Source organism: Rhyacophila brunnea, unplaced genomic scaffold, assembly GCF_057557595.1.
Source record: "Rhyacophila brunnea isolate RB1 unplaced genomic scaffold, BYU_Rbru_1.0 scaffold_6, whole genome shotgun sequence".
In the NCBI taxonomy this organism is placed as follows: Eukaryota; Metazoa; Arthropoda; class Insecta; order Trichoptera; family Rhyacophilidae; genus Rhyacophila; species Rhyacophila brunnea.
Window position 1 is genome coordinate 25,669,260 of NW_028233276.1, and position 22,600 is coordinate 25,691,859.

At 33.5% G+C, this 22,600-nt stretch overlaps 1 protein-coding gene across 1 annotated transcript in view; it reads right to left on the reverse strand.

The window, feature by feature from the left end:
* Positions 1 to 22,147, reverse strand: part of mRpS9 (mitochondrial ribosomal protein S9) — a 103,416-nt gene extending 81,269 nt beyond the window's left edge. The window contains exons 1-6 of the mRNA XM_085957220.1: positions 22,027 to 22,147; positions 21,497 to 21,748; positions 18,362 to 18,535; positions 16,995 to 17,080; positions 15,053 to 15,297; positions 14,693 to 14,808 (exon numbers count right to left, since the gene is read on the reverse strand). Of these exons, the coding sequence (XP_085813346.1) occupies positions 14,693 to 14,808; positions 15,053 to 15,297; positions 16,995 to 17,080; positions 18,362 to 18,535; positions 21,497 to 21,748; positions 22,027 to 22,110 (957 nt within the window). The 5' untranslated portion in view covers positions 22,111 to 22,147. The remainder of the gene's footprint in view (positions 1 to 14,692; positions 14,809 to 15,052; positions 15,298 to 16,994; positions 17,081 to 18,361; positions 18,536 to 21,496; positions 21,749 to 22,026) is intronic.
* Positions 22,148 to 22,600: the final 453 nt, after the last annotated feature.

Sequence of the window (22,600 nt, forward strand, 5' to 3'; positions counted from 1 at the left end):
TTTATTGATCATTTCTGGTGTAGTCACCTCTACAGGACGTCCTGAGCGTGGTTCATCCTTTGTTGATGTACGACCATGTTTAAATTCATTTAACCAGTTATAAATAGTTGCAAGTGAAGGAGCAGATATGCCGTGAACTAAATCCAACTCATTTTTTATTTCCTTTGCTATTAAACCCTTTTATATTAAAATGTTTAATAACAGCTCTAAACTCAATTTTCTCTTTTTTTTTGTAAACAAGCAAATTTTTTTTTTAAATGTACGAGAAACACACAACAACCCGACCAATCTGATTGAAACTTCGCAGCATACTGAATCGGTAGTGCCGCTGCATGAAAACAAACCGCTTACAGTACTAGTCGCGCCACCTGTCGGCTTTTCTAAGGACTTATTGACCCACCCTCGTATCTACATCACCAGTTAATAATTAATTCTTTCGATTTTCTATTACTTGATGCGAAAATATTCATAAATAATAATGCAGCTATTAAAGGTTATTTATTATACAAACCAGTTTCCAATTCATAGAATTGACGAATATGTTTTCAAATATCAAGAGTTTGTTTTGAAAAACTCCATGATTTATTCTAGGAACCGATATGAATACAAAAAATAAAAACATGATCTAAAAATATGTTACCTACATTAAAAAATGTAAAGGTTTATAATTTCGAAGAAATAACAATCAATAAAATTCCTTAAGTTTCTATCAAATTTATACACTATGTGATAACTTAGTGTTCTAAGAAGTTTACGATTTTAAAACGTTTTCATTTGGTGAATATACCAAGTGCAAAAAATGGTTAAAAACTAATTGGTGTATGTAGGGAGGTACCTTATTTAGTATCTAAGCATTTTTTGAATCCAGTAGGTACATACTGACTTCAAATATATGTAAGTAACAAATAACTGCGTTTTCCAAGTTAGTTCCGTCATGCGTGGAACAACGCAAGGTAAAAATAATGATTCCACAAGGGTTGTTGGTTATATTTAAATCATGACCGACAGAAGGATCGAAGGAAACCATTAATTAATTATACTTCAATGTTTCCATCACGGATAAAGCCGTGCTAGACAAACCAATCCAGATCGTTAATTTTATTAAAAGTCGACGATAATTTCAAACTATAATTGAAAATATCTGTAACCACTATTCTAGAAAGACAATAAATACCTCTCCCGATACGTGAATTCTTGAAGAATTGAGCTTTCGCACCGATCTTTATATTTTACCTCCAAAATACAAATGGGTTCCAGCAATAAAACTATTTAGAAAACGGTGATATAGAATGAATGACGAATTATCTGCGTAATAATAATTTAAGTAGCAACAGACAACAATCAAAAAATCGAATAACGAACTCTATGGCAGATTTTCCCGCCAATAAGCGCCACCTCATCACAATATGGTCACCATTGAGTCATTGTGGCGGAAACTAATGTGATTTGAAATGCAGTCTATAAATAATATCGATCTGGGTGTCTGCGTCTATGTCACATCCGCATTTTGAAAATCGAACAATTGCATCGCCGCGGGAATATCGAAAAGGGCGGGACAGCTTTTTCACATATTATTATTCTTCGCCTGTCTATTGATTTTATACAACGCTGGCAATGCAATTTCCCGCGAATGAGATCATTGGGTCTATTCTATACTTATCGAACACTAAATTGATAAATAGTATCAAACTTAGGGTAGGTTTGTATCAAAATATTAGCACTTATTGTAACAATTACACGAAGCCGGTTTTTATTGTTGCAATAAGTGCGATATTTTAACAGCAGCAAGATAGGTGCTGTTAAAATATAGCACTTATTGCAACAATAAAAACCGGCTTCGTGTAATTGTTACAATAAGTGCTAATATTTTGATACAAACCTACCCTAAGTTTGATAATATTTTTCACTTTATCACTTTAGCGGTCGATAAGCATAGAATAGACCCACATACAGTGCTACCACCATTCTGCTTTTAAAAGTTAATATAAAGCACTATCTATGATTAATATACTTACCTAGCATTAAAATAAAGATAAACAACATAACAATGTCAACATGTTTATAAAGCACGATACGGTGAAAACAATATTGATCGTTATATTATGGATTTTTTTTTATATCAGTCTGAATATTTTCAAAATTCTCAGGATACAAAAATTACGACGACAAAAAAAACTATTTTATGATTTCAATCGTTCAATCAATACGTTGATAACATTATATTATTTTAAACGTTCTTCTGACATATTTATTTGGATGGCCAATAATATAAAACATTTGTGTTTATGGTCATTCGAACTAAATCAAGTGAGGCTACGTTCTTATTTTATCAATTGCTTCTGGAAGCTGAACGCACGGAACATGACGTATTATACGAGGGTGGGTCAATAAGTCCTTAGAAAAGCCGACAGGTGGCGCGACTAGTACTGTAAGCGGTTTGTTTTCATGCAGCGGCACTACCGATTCAGTATGCTGCGAAGTTTCAATCAAATTGGTCGGGTTGTTGTGTGTTTCTCGTACATTTAAAAAAAAATTTGCTTGTGGAAAATGGAAAAATGGAAAATGGAGAAAATTGAGTTTAGAGCTGTTATTAAACATTTTAATATAAAAGGGTTAACAGCAAAGGAAATAAAAAATGAGTTGGATTTAGTTCACGGCATATCTGCTCCTTCACTTGCAACTATTTATAACTGGTTAAATGAATTTAAACGTGGTCGTACATCAACAAAGGATGAACCACGCTCAGGACGTCTTGTAGAGGTGACTACACCAGAAATGATCAATAAAATCCACGATATGGTGTTAAGTGACCGAAGATTAAAGTTGAGTGAGATAATTGAGGTTACAGGGATCTCAAAAGGTAGCGTCATTTCTATTTTACATGACAAATTGTGCATGAAAAATATTTCTGCAAGATGGGTGCCGCGTTTGCTCACAGTCGACAATAAACGCAATAAGCTCGTGGCCTCTAAGGCCCTGTTGTCGCTCATGCAACGCAATCCGGATGAATTTTTTCGTCGCTTTGTGACTGTAGATGAAACATGGATACACCACTATACTCCCGAGACGAAAGAACAGTCAAAGCAGTGGATTGCGAAGGCAAACCATGTCCAAAGAAGGTGAAAACCGTAAAATCAGCTGGTAAGGTTATGGCTACTGTATTTTGAGATGCACGTGAAATTATTTTCGTTGACTATTTGGAAAAAGGAAAAACAATAACAGGGGATTATTATGCATCTTTATTGGACCAGCTAAAAAACAAAATTGAAGAAAAACGGCCTCATTTAAACAGGAAAAAAATCCTCTTTCATCAGGACAATGCCCGTGTTCACACATGTTTACGATCAATGGCTAAAATTGAAGAATTGAAGTTCGAATTGGTCGACCACCCACCGTATTCGCCAGATTTAGCCCCCAGTGACTTTTTCCTTTTCCCAAACTTAAAAAAATGGCTAAGTGGACAACGTTTTTTTTCAAATGAAGAAGTCATCGATCGGACAAATGCTTATTTTGAGGACCTTCCGAAAACTTATTTTTCTGACGGTTTAAAAAAAATTGAGAAACGTCTAACCAAGTGTATTGAGCTCCAAGGAGATTATGTTGAGAAATAAAAAAAAATACAAAAATAAAAACTGTTTTAATGCTTTTTTCTAAGGAATTATTGACCCACCCTCGTACTATTGTATTGAAAAACTGAAAATATGGGATCGCGCTAACAATGGCGTTAGCTATTAATTATTAAGAAAAAGAAAAATATGGGGAAACATTGGTTAATATAAAAAAATATGCATAATCAATCCAAACAAATATCCGACGTTTAAACCCGACTAATGGAAAACAACAGAACGTTTAGTCAGTTGACATTATTGGGTGGTTTGGCCTTCTAATGTCATCCTATATCACCCAACAGACTTACAGACGTCCAACAAAATTAGCCCAACGGTCAATGTAAACGGAACCTATGGAGGACGTGGTATAAATTATACTAGTTCCATTTAATGGTGATCTAAAACCATTACCTGTACAGACGCGTAAATAATAATTATAATGCTGTTACTATCAATACGGATAAGCCAAATTATTGCGTTGCAAGAATAAAAAAAACTCGTCCACGACTTTCTGAATCGTGGCGGAAAAACCAGATATCTCAAAGCGAGTTCCCAGTTCCCACATGTAAGACTCTTGAAAATAAACACCGTAGGTACTTTAAACTAATTGTGCCCAATTTATTTCATTTGTCGTTGCATGACGTTGCCAACCGTACTATAATTATAGTACAATTAATACTATTCAAATTTATCAAATTAAAATTGATTTACATAATATGTAACATTATACCCCTGGGGAAATATGTATTATCCTGCAGTTGGTAAGATTGCGTGCATAAATCAAACAAGATTGGAAGATTCCAAATTTTGATGATTTATTGCGCGCAAGTAAGATTATTTTCGATCTGCGCCTGCGCAGTAGAGCGATAGAGAGCGAGATACCGTTGGAGAACATGCCGGTAAAAAAAGAACTACTCATTTTGAGCTCCAATTTTCAATACGACCTGTCAGATAGTAGTATAAAATGACAACCTATATATAGTGTGTATAACCAAATGACTTACTCTTGAAGAATGAGATTGGAGAGACAGTCAGCACTTTTACGTGTAAACAGTTATTGTCATGACAGTTTAAAATAAACACAATTGCCGACAGTAATTCCAGGCATGTGCACTGGCTCTTTTATAAATTACAAATTCAATACGTACAAGTATAAGAAAAACAGAAAAGAGTAGATACAAAAATTATAAAGTAAGTACATGGAAGTACAATGAATGAGCTATGTGGCCTTATTTTAAGAATTTGGAACAGAGAATTGGAGCGGAGCTCGGAGCAGGAGCACTGAGCAGTGGAGCAATGGGGTTTTACCCGAAGCAGGAGCGGAGCCGGAGCACCGAAAATTTATAGTGCCCTACTGCTCCCGATGTTTTGTTTTATTATTAAATTTTCGAGCTAAAATCCAATGAAAATATTATAATTTGACACTTTGCAACACTGGAATTATTTAAAATACGGCAACACTACCCAGTGATAAATAACCTCACTTTTTGGCAGAAGAGGCAGATAATGAAAGACGATTTATTGTCGAAAATTTGGTTTAATAGAATTGATAATGAAAAGTACGAATAAGAAACACTATTTCAAAATTACTAATTTTTTTAACATGTGTATACATACATACGAGTATAATACCTATTAAATCTTTTTAACCAGAGCGGAGCAACTCAAAAAAGGGCCCGCTCCAACCCTCTGATTTGGAAGACTAAAATTTAGATTCCACGAAAAATGTTCTGTGTTTTTCGGAAACAGGTACTATAATTAATTATTGTTACACTTTTGTACTATAATCAGCACAGAAAAAGATAACAACACCGTCACATGTGCTTCTAGCCCGTTACTGCATTACTGCGAATATCCAAGTGGGAAGTAAACGCTATTGCAATAATTCTCGCAAATTGATTGATAGCTTGGCATTGACAACATACAAACTGTCTGATTGTACGCTTCCCACAAATGATGCAACAATTAACTTATTTATATGGCGAATGTAAAATAGATTTTTATCAACATATTTAGTTAAGTCCGCTATTCTTCTTCAACTGAGGGTCGGATCCGGATGATTTGACCGTTAGGCTGGCACCAAACGCGGAGACTTCGCCCGTCGCACTGGACTAGCCAGTTCCTCACCGGCCATGGCAACTTCGCCGCCAAGCTTCATGAGTTTCGCTTAATCGAAGATTCATATATAGAAGAAGATACGGGTTGTACGTGCGGGCATGACTAACAAGACGCTGAACACGTCCTCTTTGATTGCCCGTTTATGGAATCCGAACGAGCGGAGCTGTTTGCCAGGGTCCGTCCTCACATGGGCCCAATTGGCCACGTGGACCTGATTGCAACAGAAGCCAATTTTGCGGCATTTGAAAAATTTGCAGCGTCGTATGGAGAGCGGGATAATCCCGACTCTTCCGTAGAATCAGATTAAAATCTTGAGCATCAGTACGCGGCTACACAGGGGGCATCACGCCGGCGGCCAGCAGAGCTGGACCTCTCTTTCTCATTTTCAGTCAGTCTTAAGCACCGAGGTGCATGGTTGCAAATAATCGGTCCCGTGCGGCTCCGTTCGGCACGAAATGTGAGCAATCAATTCGTGACACTCAGTATGCGGATATACAGGGCACTTAACGTCAGCGGACAGCAGAGCCAGTCCAAAAACAAAAAAAAATCTTTCTTAACTTTCTTAGGTTGCAGCATCAGTCCCATTTGGCTCCGTCTCGGGACGGAATGAGCACTTAAAATCACTTCTTTCAGACACGTTTAAAGCGTCATGGAAAGCGGCCGTGCATATCCACGGCTGTGCATATATGACGGGTGGTGGTGGGAACTTTAACGTAGTTCACTGGAATCATTTTACAGTGGTAGAACGGGTACGATTCACAGCTGTGGGTAAGTATTGTTTGCTATCATTGGAATAGACATTGTAGCAAACAATGCCAATCATTAACGTCATGTGAGGGTAGGCAGGTCATGCGTTGCATAAGGGCTGCACATTACCACATTATAAAGGGCGATGAGTGAAAGATTTTGATGCGATTTGGATGCCACATCAGTATGATTTCCTGTAGGTACTTAGATATGTTGCAAACTTTTTTAGAGGAACAGTCTACGAGTGACGGCAAATATTTCGGTATATTTTTCAACAATAATTAATATGCAAGTTTCATTTTATAGAATCTATATGATTTTACATAAGTATATTGAACTTAACAAATAATTGTTCACGACGTTCACGACATGGAGGATAGCGATATTATAAGTATTATAACAAATGAAAAAAAATCACACATAAGTACACGAAAGCACACCAAATGAGCCAGGTAGATCCTACTTTAAGAATTTATAAAATAACGTCTACCTAAGCTCTCCCTCATGCAAGTGGAATATCCGAAGCGATTTGGTTGAACACTGACAGGTTGGTTCTGCACCCTGGGAGAACAAATAACTGATACTTGCTGATCAGATGAATACTACTAGCCCAGAATTAAATAATTATTTACTATACTATATTATTCTACCTGCATTTTTAGTATTGAATTAACCAGTCGATGGTCTAACATTCTAATATTGACACCCTGTATCTATACCTATTATTTATAGTGGGGACTTAAAATGTTACACAAAAACTATTAAATTAAATACGCTTAGTGCAAAAATAATTTAGTTTATTTTTCAATGTAACAGTATTTTTGTTTTCATTTAATTTGATTACCTGATTTTTATAATATTTTCATTCCCCATATCGAAAATATTGAATGTCAGATACGAGGTGTCAATGTTAAAAAATCGCAGTGTTTTCTGTATGTATACGGTTTTGAACTTTTCATTCATATTTCTTGCATCATTTGATGACGTAAACATGCAGAGGCCAACCGGTTAATAAAATTATATAACTGCAAGTAAACCATGATAATTGAATAACTAAGAATTAGTTAACATAGATTAGTGTATAAGTATAAATATTATAAATATACCTACATATTATTATTGATGACGCTTTAACTCAAATGGAATTTGACATAACACAGAATAATTGCACTGATTATTTAGACCTTTACAGCTACATATTTTATAAAAATAGCAACGTTCAAAACTGTACTTTTATACACAACAAAAAGACGCAAAAGTAAAAGAACTTTTTCACAGAAAATTACATACATTATAATGTTACTAGTACTTGTGGGTTTTTTAATAAAATCAAATAAAGCATTGGGTCACCAAAATTAAACCGGCATACGTTAAAAATATACCTCTTAACCGCTGTGGGTCTATTCTATACTTATCGAACACTAAATTGATAAATAGTATCAAACTTAGGGTAGGTTTGTATCAAAATATTAGCACTTATTGTAACAATTACACGAAGCCGGTTTTTATTGTTGCAATAAGTGCGATATTTTAACAGCAGCAAGACAGGTGCTGTTAAAATATAGCACTTATTGCAACAATAAAAACCGGCTTCGTGTAATTGTTACAATAAGTGCTAATATTTTGATACAAACCTACCCTAAGTTTGATAATATTTTTCACTTTATCACTTTAGCGGTCGATAAGCATAGAATAGACCCACTGGTGTGTGACACACTTTTAACATGTATTTTCGACAATAACTTTGTATGGTAACAACACGGTAATATTATTATCGTATCAAAATAAACATCAACGCTTCCAAAACTTTAGCAGTCATGGTGCACCCCTTTAAAATTCAAAATAATTGAATACATTATTAATATTATGACCATACATTAAAATAAAAGTAAAAAATTACGAGTATTCTACGATTTTGGATAGTACCTATACCAATGTTTGCCATTATTTCGTTCAAACACTTAGTTATGTTTTTTAATAAACTCAGAATTAATGTATGGTGCCAAAATGATGTACCTAAGTATTATATTTTTCTGATACTGGTACAATGACCAAACAAAAGTCCTCATATATTACGATGATTACTTACGATGGTTTTATCACTATTGTATTTGTTTTTGGGTATCACCGTGTACCTATTCACTTTCCTTCTCTAACTTCGATGTCTTGTCGTTTTGGAGGGAAAATACAATACTTAAAAACAAAGTATATTAATATAACCTTAGTTTTTTACAAATTTTATTGACAATATATGTAATAATATATCTACATTTACATTCTTTTTAACACTAAAACAGGTCATGAGGCTCAATAACAGAGTAGTGCAATAGTAGAAGCGAAACAATCACATAAACATCCAGGCTTTGAGAAAACCACATAAATATATCACCGTGATCGAACCCAGAGCCCCCGGGCGTTACGCCCTGGACCACGAGAGCACCAATTTTGTAGTTTATGATAATTTACATTTTTATCATTGTTTTTAAACATTAAAAATATATCTTAAACTTAATTAACTTAATCTGAGATCGTAATCTTGCATATCGATTTAATGAGTAAAGCTTATGTACATAATCTTTAATAGCATTGATACGTTTGACTTTCTGTTTCCTTAGTTATAATGATTATAAATTGAGTGGAAGTAGGTACTACATACATTGGATTTTTGATTATTCTTATTTTTTTATACAATGAAGAGGATAAATAAATTGTACATTGAAAAATATATCTATGAGTGGTGATTTACGTAGATAATTTTATGGACGCGATGTTGTTTAACTTTTGATTTTATAATGCATAAAACGTCGAAAAGTTTGAGAAACACTATAATAAAAAGCCTTTTGCCAATCACGTAGTTATTTAACCTTGGAGACGTTTTTCGGTAATAATTACATCCGGGATCATGGACTTCAATTAAGTGGACTACCTTTCCAGTATATACTCTTCAGGTAATCGGAAAAGTTTTATTTCGCCCACTAAAAACATTAAAAAAAACCATCATTTTAAAATCTTAAGTTCAAATATGGAGTGACGTGCGATCGATTAAGCACGATTTCCCGGAAAAAAAAAATATTTGCAAGGCGAAGAGAGAAATAAATCAATATTATTATGTTGAATGCTGTCAGATTCTTGTGGCAGTGCAGGCGACTCATTTAGGTGTGTATCGTTACTTTCAAATGACACTAACACCATTCCAAAGTGATTTCGTCGTGGCCACAATGCCAGAAGAAACTGTCCTTCCTCTACGTAATTTTATAAACAATCAATAAGTGACATAATGTACCTGCAAAGAGTTTTCAGGAGTCTATCGATTTCTGTATTACAACATAGTCTAAGACGATTACAACACTGATAATATGATTCCAGAACGTTAATATAATATTTTGTTGTCGATGTTTTGTTTTGGCTATTTTTATTACCTACAGTTATTATCGATTTTAATTCATCATTTTCAATTTCCCTTTTTCTATCACCTCTATTCGCCACTAACTATTTCCCAGACTTCCTACCGAGGAAGTGTATGCGAAGGTAGGTGGGAAAACACGACGACCAGAGGCTCTAGTGGGCGGATAGCAAAAATGTGGCGATGCCGTTATATATATAAAAACACGTATTTAAAAGGCTTGCCACACTAATGTAATAGCGTTTGTATGTCACTGTGGATCTGACAAATAAATCTCCGTCCTCTGAGCATACGTGTGAATTTTGCTACAGATTAACTACAGACTATGTTAACCATTCACCTTGCACTTTCTTATTAAACAGTTCAATTCGCACAGGATTTTTTTAAAATATGAGGATCGTTGTATAAAAACTAATAGTACGAAGTAAGTACCTATCAGTTCTAAATAGTAAAAAAAGTCTTCACGATTTCGTTTTTACGTTAAGCATTTAATGTCATTAGTTTTTCGGGTTTTAGATTTTTGAGAATATAATAGCGGTTTCTGTAAAAACTAACCGATGTTGATAAATCGGATCTATACATTTTATCGTCCGTTTTTTGACGGCCAGATTAATTCGCGTTTCAACATCTTCATTTGAATTTCTGTACATGGGGTATTTTTTTTCCGACCATGTCCGATCCTAATAGGATCATATGGGCCTCCACAGAGTAGAGGTTTGTATTAACAGATTTTGTTTTTTACGAGAAATGGATGTCAGCCACTTGCTCAACCTATTAGGTCCATACCCTGACTCACGCACGAATTGAAAAACAATATGTGTACTTGCCAGGCCCAGGATTCGAACCTGGGACCCACGGCGTGATAGTCCAACGCTTAAGCCGCTTGTAACTAACCTACTTATTACTTAATAACATGGCATGAAGAAGGTTTGTTTGCGATTATTTCTTGGTAATATTGCGTATTGCAATAATCATTACAGATATTAATTATAAACACTATTTACGATAATGCTTTCGCGCTACTAGCTAACTACTTGAAATCACCCAAAACTGGTATGTTAAGAATGCATGCAATAAATTAATTTGGATACATTTGATTAACAAATTTGAATCATAGTTAACTATTTTTCTTTGTAATCAATCCTGCAACACACATTGAGAAACACTGATTAGATGACGCTATATAAACGGAAACGGAAGCCTTCGAACAATAGGTTTTCCCAAGCCATAAAATTTTATTTCACAGGCACGAGGCTTTGATAAAGAGACAAAATGGGATGCCTACATATATGCAGGCGCAATAACTGACTACTGTATAAGTCATGCAAGTACCACCATTGTTAAATGCTGATGCATTTGTTAACAAATTATTGTTAATACCAATAATAGCATCGACTGCGCCTTTGACATGTGACACGTTCACGATTCCCATGGCTTTATATAATGTGATCAATTCTGGACCGGAGAGGAAAAGGGTCGAAAGTAAAAAAATGAGGTATCTTTCGGAGCTAAGCTTGAATAATCCGTATATTTTGGAGGAAATGTGTAACTTACTATATGTCATTATGATGCCTTTTCTTTTCTCAGCCGAGAGATCCATTTCACAATTACATAAAATATATTAATACCGCAGAATAGTACTATTTTAAACATAATGTTTTAAATTAAGTAGGAATGATGCCCATATTCAGTACATCAGATGTACATACTTATTATTATGTAGCACCTTATAAGATTATTCTTTTGTTATTATGTGCATTATACATTTTTTTTTAAATACATAACATTATAGGTAGGTATGTACTTATAGTAAAATATATTCGGTAAATTTTCTATTGGCTAATACAATTGATTCGTAATTTTGGATTTCGCAACATTTTACATTCTGTATTTGACATGGGCATATATATTTTGGTGATCTATCAGGAATTGGAAACACTAATTTTATTTCAAGGCAGATATGTAAACACACGTACCATCATCGAACCCTATTTTAATTAATATAAATTGATATTGTAATTTTATCATTTTTTAAATTTAGTTTTAGTTAATACAAAATATAATTGACAATACTGAAATCTTAAATTATTTCTAAAATTTCATGATAACTAAAAAAGCAATGTTAAATATTGACTTGCTAAATATTATGTCAGTGTCAAAAGAACTGAATAATTGATGTCTTATTGAACTATTTATTACTAAACTGAAAATTTCGTAAGAAGTTTTTTTTATAAATGTAGAAATATCACAACCAATCCGCCTGATACCTTATTGGCTGCATTCCGCCTAATACCATAGCCTACCAATTGCCTTAATAAATGTCAAAAGTTATATATTATATGCGTCAAACCCATACGAATTTAGCTAAAAACCTATACTATATGGTAAATCACTCCTACAATACAATATTAATGAAAGTTAAACAATATTTATAACCTACAGGGAGTCTCTTTATATCACATTTAAGAATCTTTTCACTTTTAACAAATGTCCAGAGACGTTTTCACTTCCACTATTTTCTTAATAAAACACTGCATTATCACTTTTCATGACATTATCACAACACAAATATTTTTTACAAAACAATTACAATCATGTAATGTTCATCAAAATATTCAATAATACTTATAGTATTCACATGTAAAACAAGTTAAGTCATTACTTCCAGTCAATCAATAAGGCTTACCTGATGCCTTATTTCACTATTATACATATTATATAATTTATATAGCATGTCAATAAATACACAAATTCAATGTGACAGTATTCTGAAAGTAGGCACGGGGAGATGTCTGGGTACAAGGTATATGTTTTCGTGTCCGGAAATTTGTACGTATACAGTTGACCATAACACAGATCATCATGAGATGTTGTATCGGAAATACATGGCTATATAATATTGAAAACAATTCCTAGCCTAAATAATCCACTTAAAAATAAGTAATAAAAACCACCGGAATACAAGACAGAAGAAAATAGGTAGGTAGGTAAATTAGATATACAGTCATACAGCATATTTTATATAACATTCTGATAGGTTCATGAATCAAGTCTAACATATTAAATATCTGATTATAATGAAGGTGTTATTATCAAACATTTGATACCAATAAATATCAAATTATTGTTCTGTTTATATATTAATTATATAGACTTATTATTTATTATAATATAAATATTTGCCACTAGGGCCAAGGTTTTAAATGATTATACAAACAAACCATAGGTAGGTATTTTAGCACAATTTCAGATACATCTAAAAATAGACCTGACAACTTATAAGATCCACCTGCAACTGGTGAAAATATTTTGATAAAATTAAAATCAGGGAAGTAGGTATACCTACCTATAATGTAATTATGTATTTTGCATCTGCACATGTTGGGTCACCAAGGTCAAAGGAGAACAGAAATAAACCAGATGGACAAAAAAAATACAGTCATGCTAAACCTTTTTATATTAATTAATATATTTTATATCCACTTTCAATACCGAATATATCGGTATTGTCTGTTTTTTAAAACAGGAATTTCAGTATATCTACTTTAAACAGAGTTGTCGATACTCGACACAATAATCAAAAATAACATCGCAAAATCATATAATTTAAAATGTTAATGGCCATAAAGTATAATAGCGCCGTGGGCGACTTTTTTTTACTATTAAAGCAAATTTGTGATGTCTGTTTATCTCACTTATCCGGACCCCCCTCAGAGCCCTGTCAGCCCCCCCCCCCCTCTTGTGGGGGCCATGGCTCTGTGTTACCTCTGATCCCTTTCATCACAAGTCATTACAATATTATATCAGCCCCCCCTCCATTAGAGCATGGCATCACAAATGGACGACCCCTACAAATTGATACGAGAACCTACCAGAATTTTATATAAATTATAGTTTATATAATACTGTGGAAACCCCAATTCTACGATTTTCAAGGGACCCTAAAAAAATTATTAATGCGGGAAACGATAAATGCGGGATATATAAAAAAAAAAATTGTCGGCGTCTTAAATTATTTTAAGTTTCTCAGCTAGAGTTCTAGTTTTCTTCATGGGGGGCATTTTAGTTGCGACTTATAAAAATTCGTGATACGAGATGCGACGCAAGACTGCAAACAAAGCAACACGACTGAACGGTCAGGCGAGATTGATCGCTGACCGATCTGTGCAAACAAAGCTTAATAAAAAGTATCATAAACAATGTTACGAAAGCGAAATGGAAAATATTCAACAAAAACACTCAATCGGGATAATATTTGTGATGGGACCATAATATTAGACGATAGATCGATGAAAACAATAAATCGGGGAACGGTTAATGTGGGATTATTTAACATTGTTCTAATGGGTGTTTGGCGGGACTTTGAAAAATGAATGATCCATGCGGGAAAACAATTTATGCGAGAATAGTAGATCGGGGTTCCAGTGTATTATTTTTGCATTTCTAATTTACTTATATATACCTATTTTTTCTGTCTTTCCCTTATATTCCGGTGGTTATTATAACGTATTTTTAAGTAGTTTATTTAGGTGAGGAATTGATTTCAATATTTTATACGGCCATCTATTTCCGATAGAACATCTCACGAAGAACTGTGTTATGGCAAACTTTTCAAAAATTTCCGGACACGTTTATTACTAATTAAAATTTATAGCACCGGAAATTAAAATTTGTAACTTTATCCAATAGACTAGGTCTAGTATTGGACAAAAGTGTGTTTATGTCAAAAATATTTTAATAGACAATAGTTTTCTTGAAGACAGCGAAAAAACAAGAGAATCACATTATAATCAGACAATAATAAACATAGTCCTACCTGTTCGCGGCACTGAAAATCTTGGAAGTATGAAACATCTTTTCCATTGACAGTGACGAGTCCGGTCCCAGGTGATCTGATCGTGACATCACCTCTGGCAGCTTTTCTCAGACATTCTGAAAAAGGCATATACATACTTTGATTAAATAAATTTCGATATATTTACATACCTAACCTTGTTTCATAAAGTGTTACTGTTTGAAAATTGAACATAGAGTAACGCAGGAGTGGGCAAATTCCAAAGAATTAAATCATTCTAGTAAAGTAAAGAAAATGATAATAAAAAAATAAGTAAACTACGATTTGTACAATTTGAAACAAGAACATTTGCTTTTTATAATATTTTCTGTGTATATTTACCATATGTTGTTATATATGCTCTTCCGTTTGCATCATACAGCGGTTTACTAATATCTAATGCCTTTCTCTGGCCGACTATTACTTTTCTGAATGTATCGATAAAAGGTTGGTATTTAATTGAATAAGGCATCTCTGTAAACTTTTCCAATGCATTTATGAAATACTTATACTCAGGGGCCATAATAGTTTCCATCATATGTGCCTCCAATTCCGGCTGGGTCATCCAGGTATATCCTTTTTGGTCACTGGTACATATAAAAAGACACACAAGTTATTATAATTAATGTAGGAAGTTGTAAATGTGGGGTCTTTCCAAAAAATGACAAAATTGAATGAGTATTAATCATTTCCCTGCAAGGAATCGATAGATATATTTGATTTTATGGTTTTTTGTTATTTTAAAACTACAATATTTTTCAAATGAATTATTTCCTGTATAAAACATAATTTTGATTATACTATTTATGTATATTTTTAGCCAAAACCGACTTATTTTCTTGAAAGAGATCGCAATTTATTCTATAATGCAATAATTCCATAATATATGATTGATTTTTTTCAAAGTTGACATTAAATTCATATTTATGATATGTCATATTCATCACAAACCATATTATTATGATTGGTTTTTTATTTAGTAAAATAGTATGCCCCAACAACCAAGACATTAACAATGATAATATCTTGTATTATTATTATTAATAGGAGATCCATCTTATTGTTAATTCATAAGATTATAAGTTGTATGGGGAGTGAGCACAAACTATAACTAAAAACTACAAAAATTTTAATGGATACTAAGAAATTTCTGATATCCGATGCATATACAAAAGAGATAAATATTAACGTAACATAAATAATATTTAGGTAATTAAATAATGTAGTAATATGTACGCATTTTTTTTAATTCAAATAATTTTAGAATAAACTAAATTAGAAGTTAGCCATACAGTCAGTGAATCATTGCAAGATGAGTGTAGATGATTAAATTGTATCCAAGTAAAAAAAAAAACTAAAATTACGCGATGATTGCTTTTCTATCATAATATCATAATAGACCCACTAATGTTAGTAGGATATGTATTTATTTATCATACAAAAAATGTTGATGCGATTCATTATTCTGTGCGCTTGATATTGTATAATATACATAATTCATCACCTCAATAGATACTACAACTAGATAACTTGTATTGAATATAATTTTACATTTTCTTCTCTACAAAAAGATAAAACTAGGTAAGTTCGAAGTTAATGGGAACTGTATTAATTTTGTGTTTGAAAATATTAGATAACTTTAAAACCATAAATGCATTAAATAAATAAAATAAAAAACAATATTTTTTCATTCAATTGAACATTATTTAATTGTTTTCAATTAGACAAAGCACAATTTTCCATATTTATTTTAAATAATAATTATAGTCTAGATTTATGTTTATTAAGTAAAGTTTAAAATTCATTTTCCTAACAATGACCAAATCAGAGGTATCTAGTTGTAGTATTGAGGTGACGATATTATCTTGAAAATAAATCGCAAAGCATCTCTCACTCGATCCGCTCTAACAACACATCTGTTCCATAATTTACAATGTTTATAATATTATGGTGAAGTAAACCTATCCTTTTTCTTATTGATAATTATTTGCAATATAGCAGATACAAATAAGCTTGTTCAAGCATACATTGTCTCTCACTTACACAATCACCAATTATGCCTGATATAAATATATACCTTCAATTCCACCAACCAATAAATACACTTTTAACCCTATCGTAACAGATTTACTATTATCGTTTTCTGTTAATATTATTGGCATAGTAAGATAATGGGCAAGCATTATGTATATGAATTTGTGTGCTATATGTCATGTTAACAGAAAACAGATTGGGTAGAATAGGAATGCTTATATTCTTACATAACTAAAACGTTTATACTTACATAATAGTGGTATCATCAACACCAGCTTTTTTCAAAATCACACTGTCCTCAATCTGTTGCAAATCTTTTATATATGTCTGCAAATTCTAAAACAAACCACATAATACAGAGATGTTACACCAGATACATATGCCTAACTAATTTCAACAATTTAATCAAATAAAAAATTAGAAACATGAATGTCCCGACTAGAATGGACAATCATGTCAATTAAATAGACAGCCAGGAAAACTTTTGATGACAAACATTGTTGAAGGATAGTTGTGTGAGCTAATTTGCTGTGATTTGATAGTGTAAAGGCTCGATGACATTGAGTTACTTTACAAGCTGCTTGTTGGCGAATTCACAATCTGCTTGTAAACTCATCCAGTGTCATCATCAAACAAGCTAAGAAGCAGATTGTAAATAATCTACCGAGAAAACATGAAAGCCGAGCTACTTTACACGCTCCTCGCTGGCATGTGGGCCGGTCTGCGTCTGCGCAGTAGAGCGATAGTCTCGACCTCCCGATCCAGTAGAGCGATAATGGCGACCCCCGGTAAAAAAACGAACTACGTCCTGTCAAAATAGTCGCTAGCTTGTGGCTTCTGAGCGAGTGGAAAGTTTTGTGTGTCATCATCACAATCGCACTAGCTGACTCACCCGCTTTTAAATTCGCCAACAAGCAGCTTGTAAAGTAGCTTAATGTCATCGAGGCTTAACTAACAGGTCTATTCCAACATAACACTTAACCCCAAAATCATGGAAAATATATTCTATGCATTTAGTATAAAATAGCACTTTTGGCGGCAAATTCTGTCAGGTTATTGTGACATTAGCGATAGCATAATCACGGCCTCACGCAAAGCAGGAGTTCAAACTTCTGGGGTAACGTGGACACCAACTGCCTTTTTGAATCATTGTTGTTTTTTTTAATTTTATTTCTTTTGTATAAAACTATTTTTGCTTTCTTTTTTTCCTCCACTTTGTTTTCCGAACTGATTACTTGTAATTTTTATTCTAAATGTCATGTTGTGAACGTCCAGAATTAATAATTTGTTATGTACTCAACGTGTCTTTTTCAAATAAATAAATAAAAAATAAATAACTGTTTTGCTAGCAGAATAACATTTTGAATGTCAAAAATATAATGAAATGGTGTTATGGACTTATGTTGTTGGAATAGATCTGCAATGGTGTGCAAGCAACTAGCATCTCGGATTGGAGGAAGATAGCGGAGATGGGTGGAATGATACTGCAACAAGATGTCAAGGCTCACCCCAGTGGCTGTAAAATGGTATCAATTCAATTTTTAATTGAATAATAAATGTAGTAGAAATCATATTATGTGTATGAGTAAAGAGAAGAAGTAATGATACATAACTTACAAACATGATTTCAAAGAAGTTGGCTTTTCCTGTATAGAATAAGAAGTGATGTGGTCTTCCGGACTCATCAAATTCGGCTTCCTTTTGGGAGGGATATATATTTTGTGGTTCCTTCATCATTGGACGAGCTTTAGGATCATATAAGCCACTAGGGAACAGGTATTCAATGGAGCGCTGCAACAACAAAATTGTATTCAATCATGGTGTGTACATTCAGAAGACACGGAGAAAATAATATATAACCCGTAGGCATCTGCGTAGGACGGTGTATATGTCATGAATTTTATGAGCTATTATATCCATTTCGATGGTGTACATGTCACAATCAATGTTCCCTTTAATGACCTTAATCCCTTTATTCTGTGTCTGAGTCATAAACCCGTACGAGTGGTAAATTTTGTACAAAAAAATTATATGCGCAAATATTCACCATGTTTTTGCATAGATAAACTGTCAAATTATTATGCCGCATATTATGAAAGTATTTATCTAACAACAAAGTAATTATTTTCACGTACATTAGGCAATATTCTTTACCAGATTTCGGTGCTTTATCTCATTAGGGTCTAATAAGTTTTACTGTAATTGCGTTTCGAAAGAATGGCAACACTGATTGTATCTCTCATTTACACAATATTGGTTTTTACAAAATAACAGTTGCGGCAAAAGGGGATGGTGTGTATAAACATACAGTCGAACTTGGTTATTACGAGGAAGATGGGTCCGACTGAATTTGCTTGTTATAAGCATTATTAGTTATATCGTTATATAACATTTTTCGCGCCACGTTCTATTTAAGCATAGAACATAAAAAATCTGAAAACCATCGTGAAAATCCCCGAAGCAAGCATGGCATTCATAAACAAGAAAAGAAGTTGTTTATTGTGTTGTAAGTGCTGAGCCGCCGGCGCTGGTAGGTATCTACTGACTTCACAAAGCTTGGATTTTTTACATGCAATTTTAACCATATGCATGGATACTTTTTCAATGTTGTCGGTGAAAACACCAATTAGGTACTTAAGCTGCATTGACACGGTCCAAGTACGATCCAAGTACACTTGGATCGAGTGCCATCCAAGTGACAGCTTCATACTAATTATTCCTATCCAAGCTAACTGAGTAGATGAGTAGGACGCGGTCCAAGTAGCTTGGATAGGAATAATTAGTATGAAGATGTCTCATATGAGTGCACTTGGATGGCACTCGGTCCAAGTGTACTTGGATCGTACTTGGACCGTGTTAACGCGGCTTTCGACACTTAACTAGTGTCATAAACGTAATCCGATCCTGGCGGCATCGGTCTAGTTAACTGCCCGGTCAGATTTTTTGCTTAGGGTCGAAAATGTTGTTTTTAAACGATCGACATATCAGTTTTTCTCGGTATACCCGAGAAGTAGCTCGTTAAAAAAGTGAATGTATGGAGAAAATCATAAACTGAAATGTCAACGAATGATTCCTCATTTCATCCGAGACTTCGCTATTTCCGTGATTGTAATAACCAAGTTCGACTGTATCTTTAAACCGAAAATGTGAAAACTAAAATAGAATAATGTGACAAGATTCGTTGTCTTGTGAGAAATGAGTCTAAAGCGTCAATTACATTGAGCTACTTTACGAGCTGTTTGTTGGCGAATTTACAATCTGCCTGTAAAGTGTAATCATCAAACAAGCTAACAAGCAGATTGTAAACACTCCACCGAGAAAAGTTGAAAGCCAGTCAACTTTACACGCTACACGCCGGTGTGTGGGCCTACTGTGTCTGCGCAGTAGAGCGCAGTAGCAACGTCCCGGTAAAAAAACAAACTAAGTTCTGTCAAAATAGTCGCTGGCTTGTGGCTTCTCAGTGAATGGAAAGTTTTGTGTGTCATCATCATAATCGAAGTAGCTGAATCGCCCGCTATTAAATTCGCCAACAAACAGCTCGTAAAGTACCTCAATGTAATTGACACTTAAGGAATATGCAAAGTTTTGTTAGCATAATAAAATATTAGTTATTGTTTGGTCTATTTACCTAAACCAAAAATCTGGTATTGAATGCCATATTTTATAAAATTGAGTGTGGATTTTGACATTTTTGTGAGTAGAAATTTTTACAATTAGAAGAAATACTGGTAACGATAGTCCAATAATGCATATTTTCTTGCCGACATCTAACAATTTTTTGAATATGAAGACCAATATGGTAAATATTGTTTTATATCAAATTCCACAATTTCATAGAGATAATCTAGGACACATTGGCCGAGCAGTAATGTGTCGTGGGTCCCGGGTTTGAGTCCCAGGTTTCGCGAATTTACATATCGTTTTTCAATGTCAGTTTAGAGTCAGAGTATGGACCTGATAGGTTGAGCATGTATGGCCCATACGATCCTTGTCAGACCAAACGGACCAAACATGGCGATGTAAAATGTAATGATGTGATTATTTTAAAATTGTTTAACCACAGAGTGAAACATAAACAATTTTCCATTCAAATTCACTGCTGACCAGTTAATTACGAACAAATTACCACATTTAATTATCATGCTAATAGTACCTAATGGCCACGCGCCTAGCGCGTCTTTAGCGATGAAAGACTTAATAGACTTTTCAATGATGATAGGTTGTTGGATGCAATTATTAGTCATGCCCAGTGATGTCCCATGGGCGTAGGCAGGACATGTATTGCATAGCGGCGGCACATTATAAAGGACAGCGAATGTAGGAACGAATACAAATATTACAACTTTTAAGAGCTGTGGTGGTTTTCCATTAAGTAGTTAGTAGACGATGCTGTCGCATCATTAAAAAGTATTGACATCTCAGTTTAAAAAATAATTGAAGCATAAAAATCCTGACAACATACTTACTGTTATTGAATTGTAATAGCCACTGCAATAGATATTTTAATGTCAGTTTGTCAGATAGGCAAATTTTTCACGAGGGTGCCTTCAAACCTGTCAGTGTCATAAACCTCCACATAGGTAGGTACATAAAACTACTGTTTAAGAGTAGGTTTTGTGGAACTGCTCTAATTCCCAGTAGGTAAGTAGATGGTATGTATATCAAACTAAAGATTTCTGGTGTATTTTTCTATTTAAGATAGCCAAAAATAGGTAAGTAAGTAGATAAGATAGCTAATAAAAAAATACTTACATTAACATCTTCTTGTGTAAAAGTACTTGGATCTTCTCCCATCATATTTGCAAGATGCCGTTTGCCTATTTTGTAAGCAATATCTTGGTGCATCATGAACTCGTTATGATTTTTGGCTCGCTCCAAATATGCCTTCATCGCTTTGCTGGTTTTAGTTTTTTTAATGGATGTGTCCCACTGTTCGACAATCGCATTAAAGTTATTACGTTTGGCCACATCTGTACTATATAGGTTATTGGTGATACCTAATACCTGGAAAAAATAGTAGTAAAAATAGCGAAAATCAAGGTAAATAGGTACTAAATCTATTATACTTACTTCAATAATAGTTTTGCTAAAATTTAGTTTATTTGATAGTGAGATTATATAATTTGACTTACGTATAACAATAATTTTAAAGCATCAGAGTAAATGAAATTTGAAATAAATTTTCCGGTCTTTTTAATAGGACAGTTTAGATAATATTGGTGGTGGGTGCAAGATAGGTACATAGAAAGTTTGGAATTTAAAACAAAAAGAAATATACTTACTCGTCGATATGGTGAGCATTCGTTTAGACTGGAAAAATATTTATATCTAGAAAAAAATAAGAATTTACATGCATTCGATGCCATTTTAGGTTAAAAGGTGTACCTAGTAGTACTTTTTCGTAAATTAAGTGACAGCCAGTGCTGCTAACTTTTTTATGCTATTTATAGTACAACGTTGTAAAAATGATAATATTTCCTAATAAAAACAATAATCATTCTTCATTTGTAATCCTTCATAATTACACAATTTTTGGCTTATTATTTAAAGTAAAATAATATTATTTTATGTATTAACAGAATCAAAATTATGATATTGTACTATAACTATACTACAGTTTGTAACCTTACAAACCATAGACAATAATAATAAAAGTTAATTTTTTTACCCTTTTCATATAAAGTACTCAGGGCAAATGCCATTCATTGTTATGAAATAGCTTGAAATTTTTATAGGAACATAAACTGCTACAAAATTATTGACGACCGTTGGAGAGCCTTTGCATGTGAATCATAGATTAAATAAATTAATATAATAATTCTTATCTATGACATACAGCTTGAATTTTCTAACTTG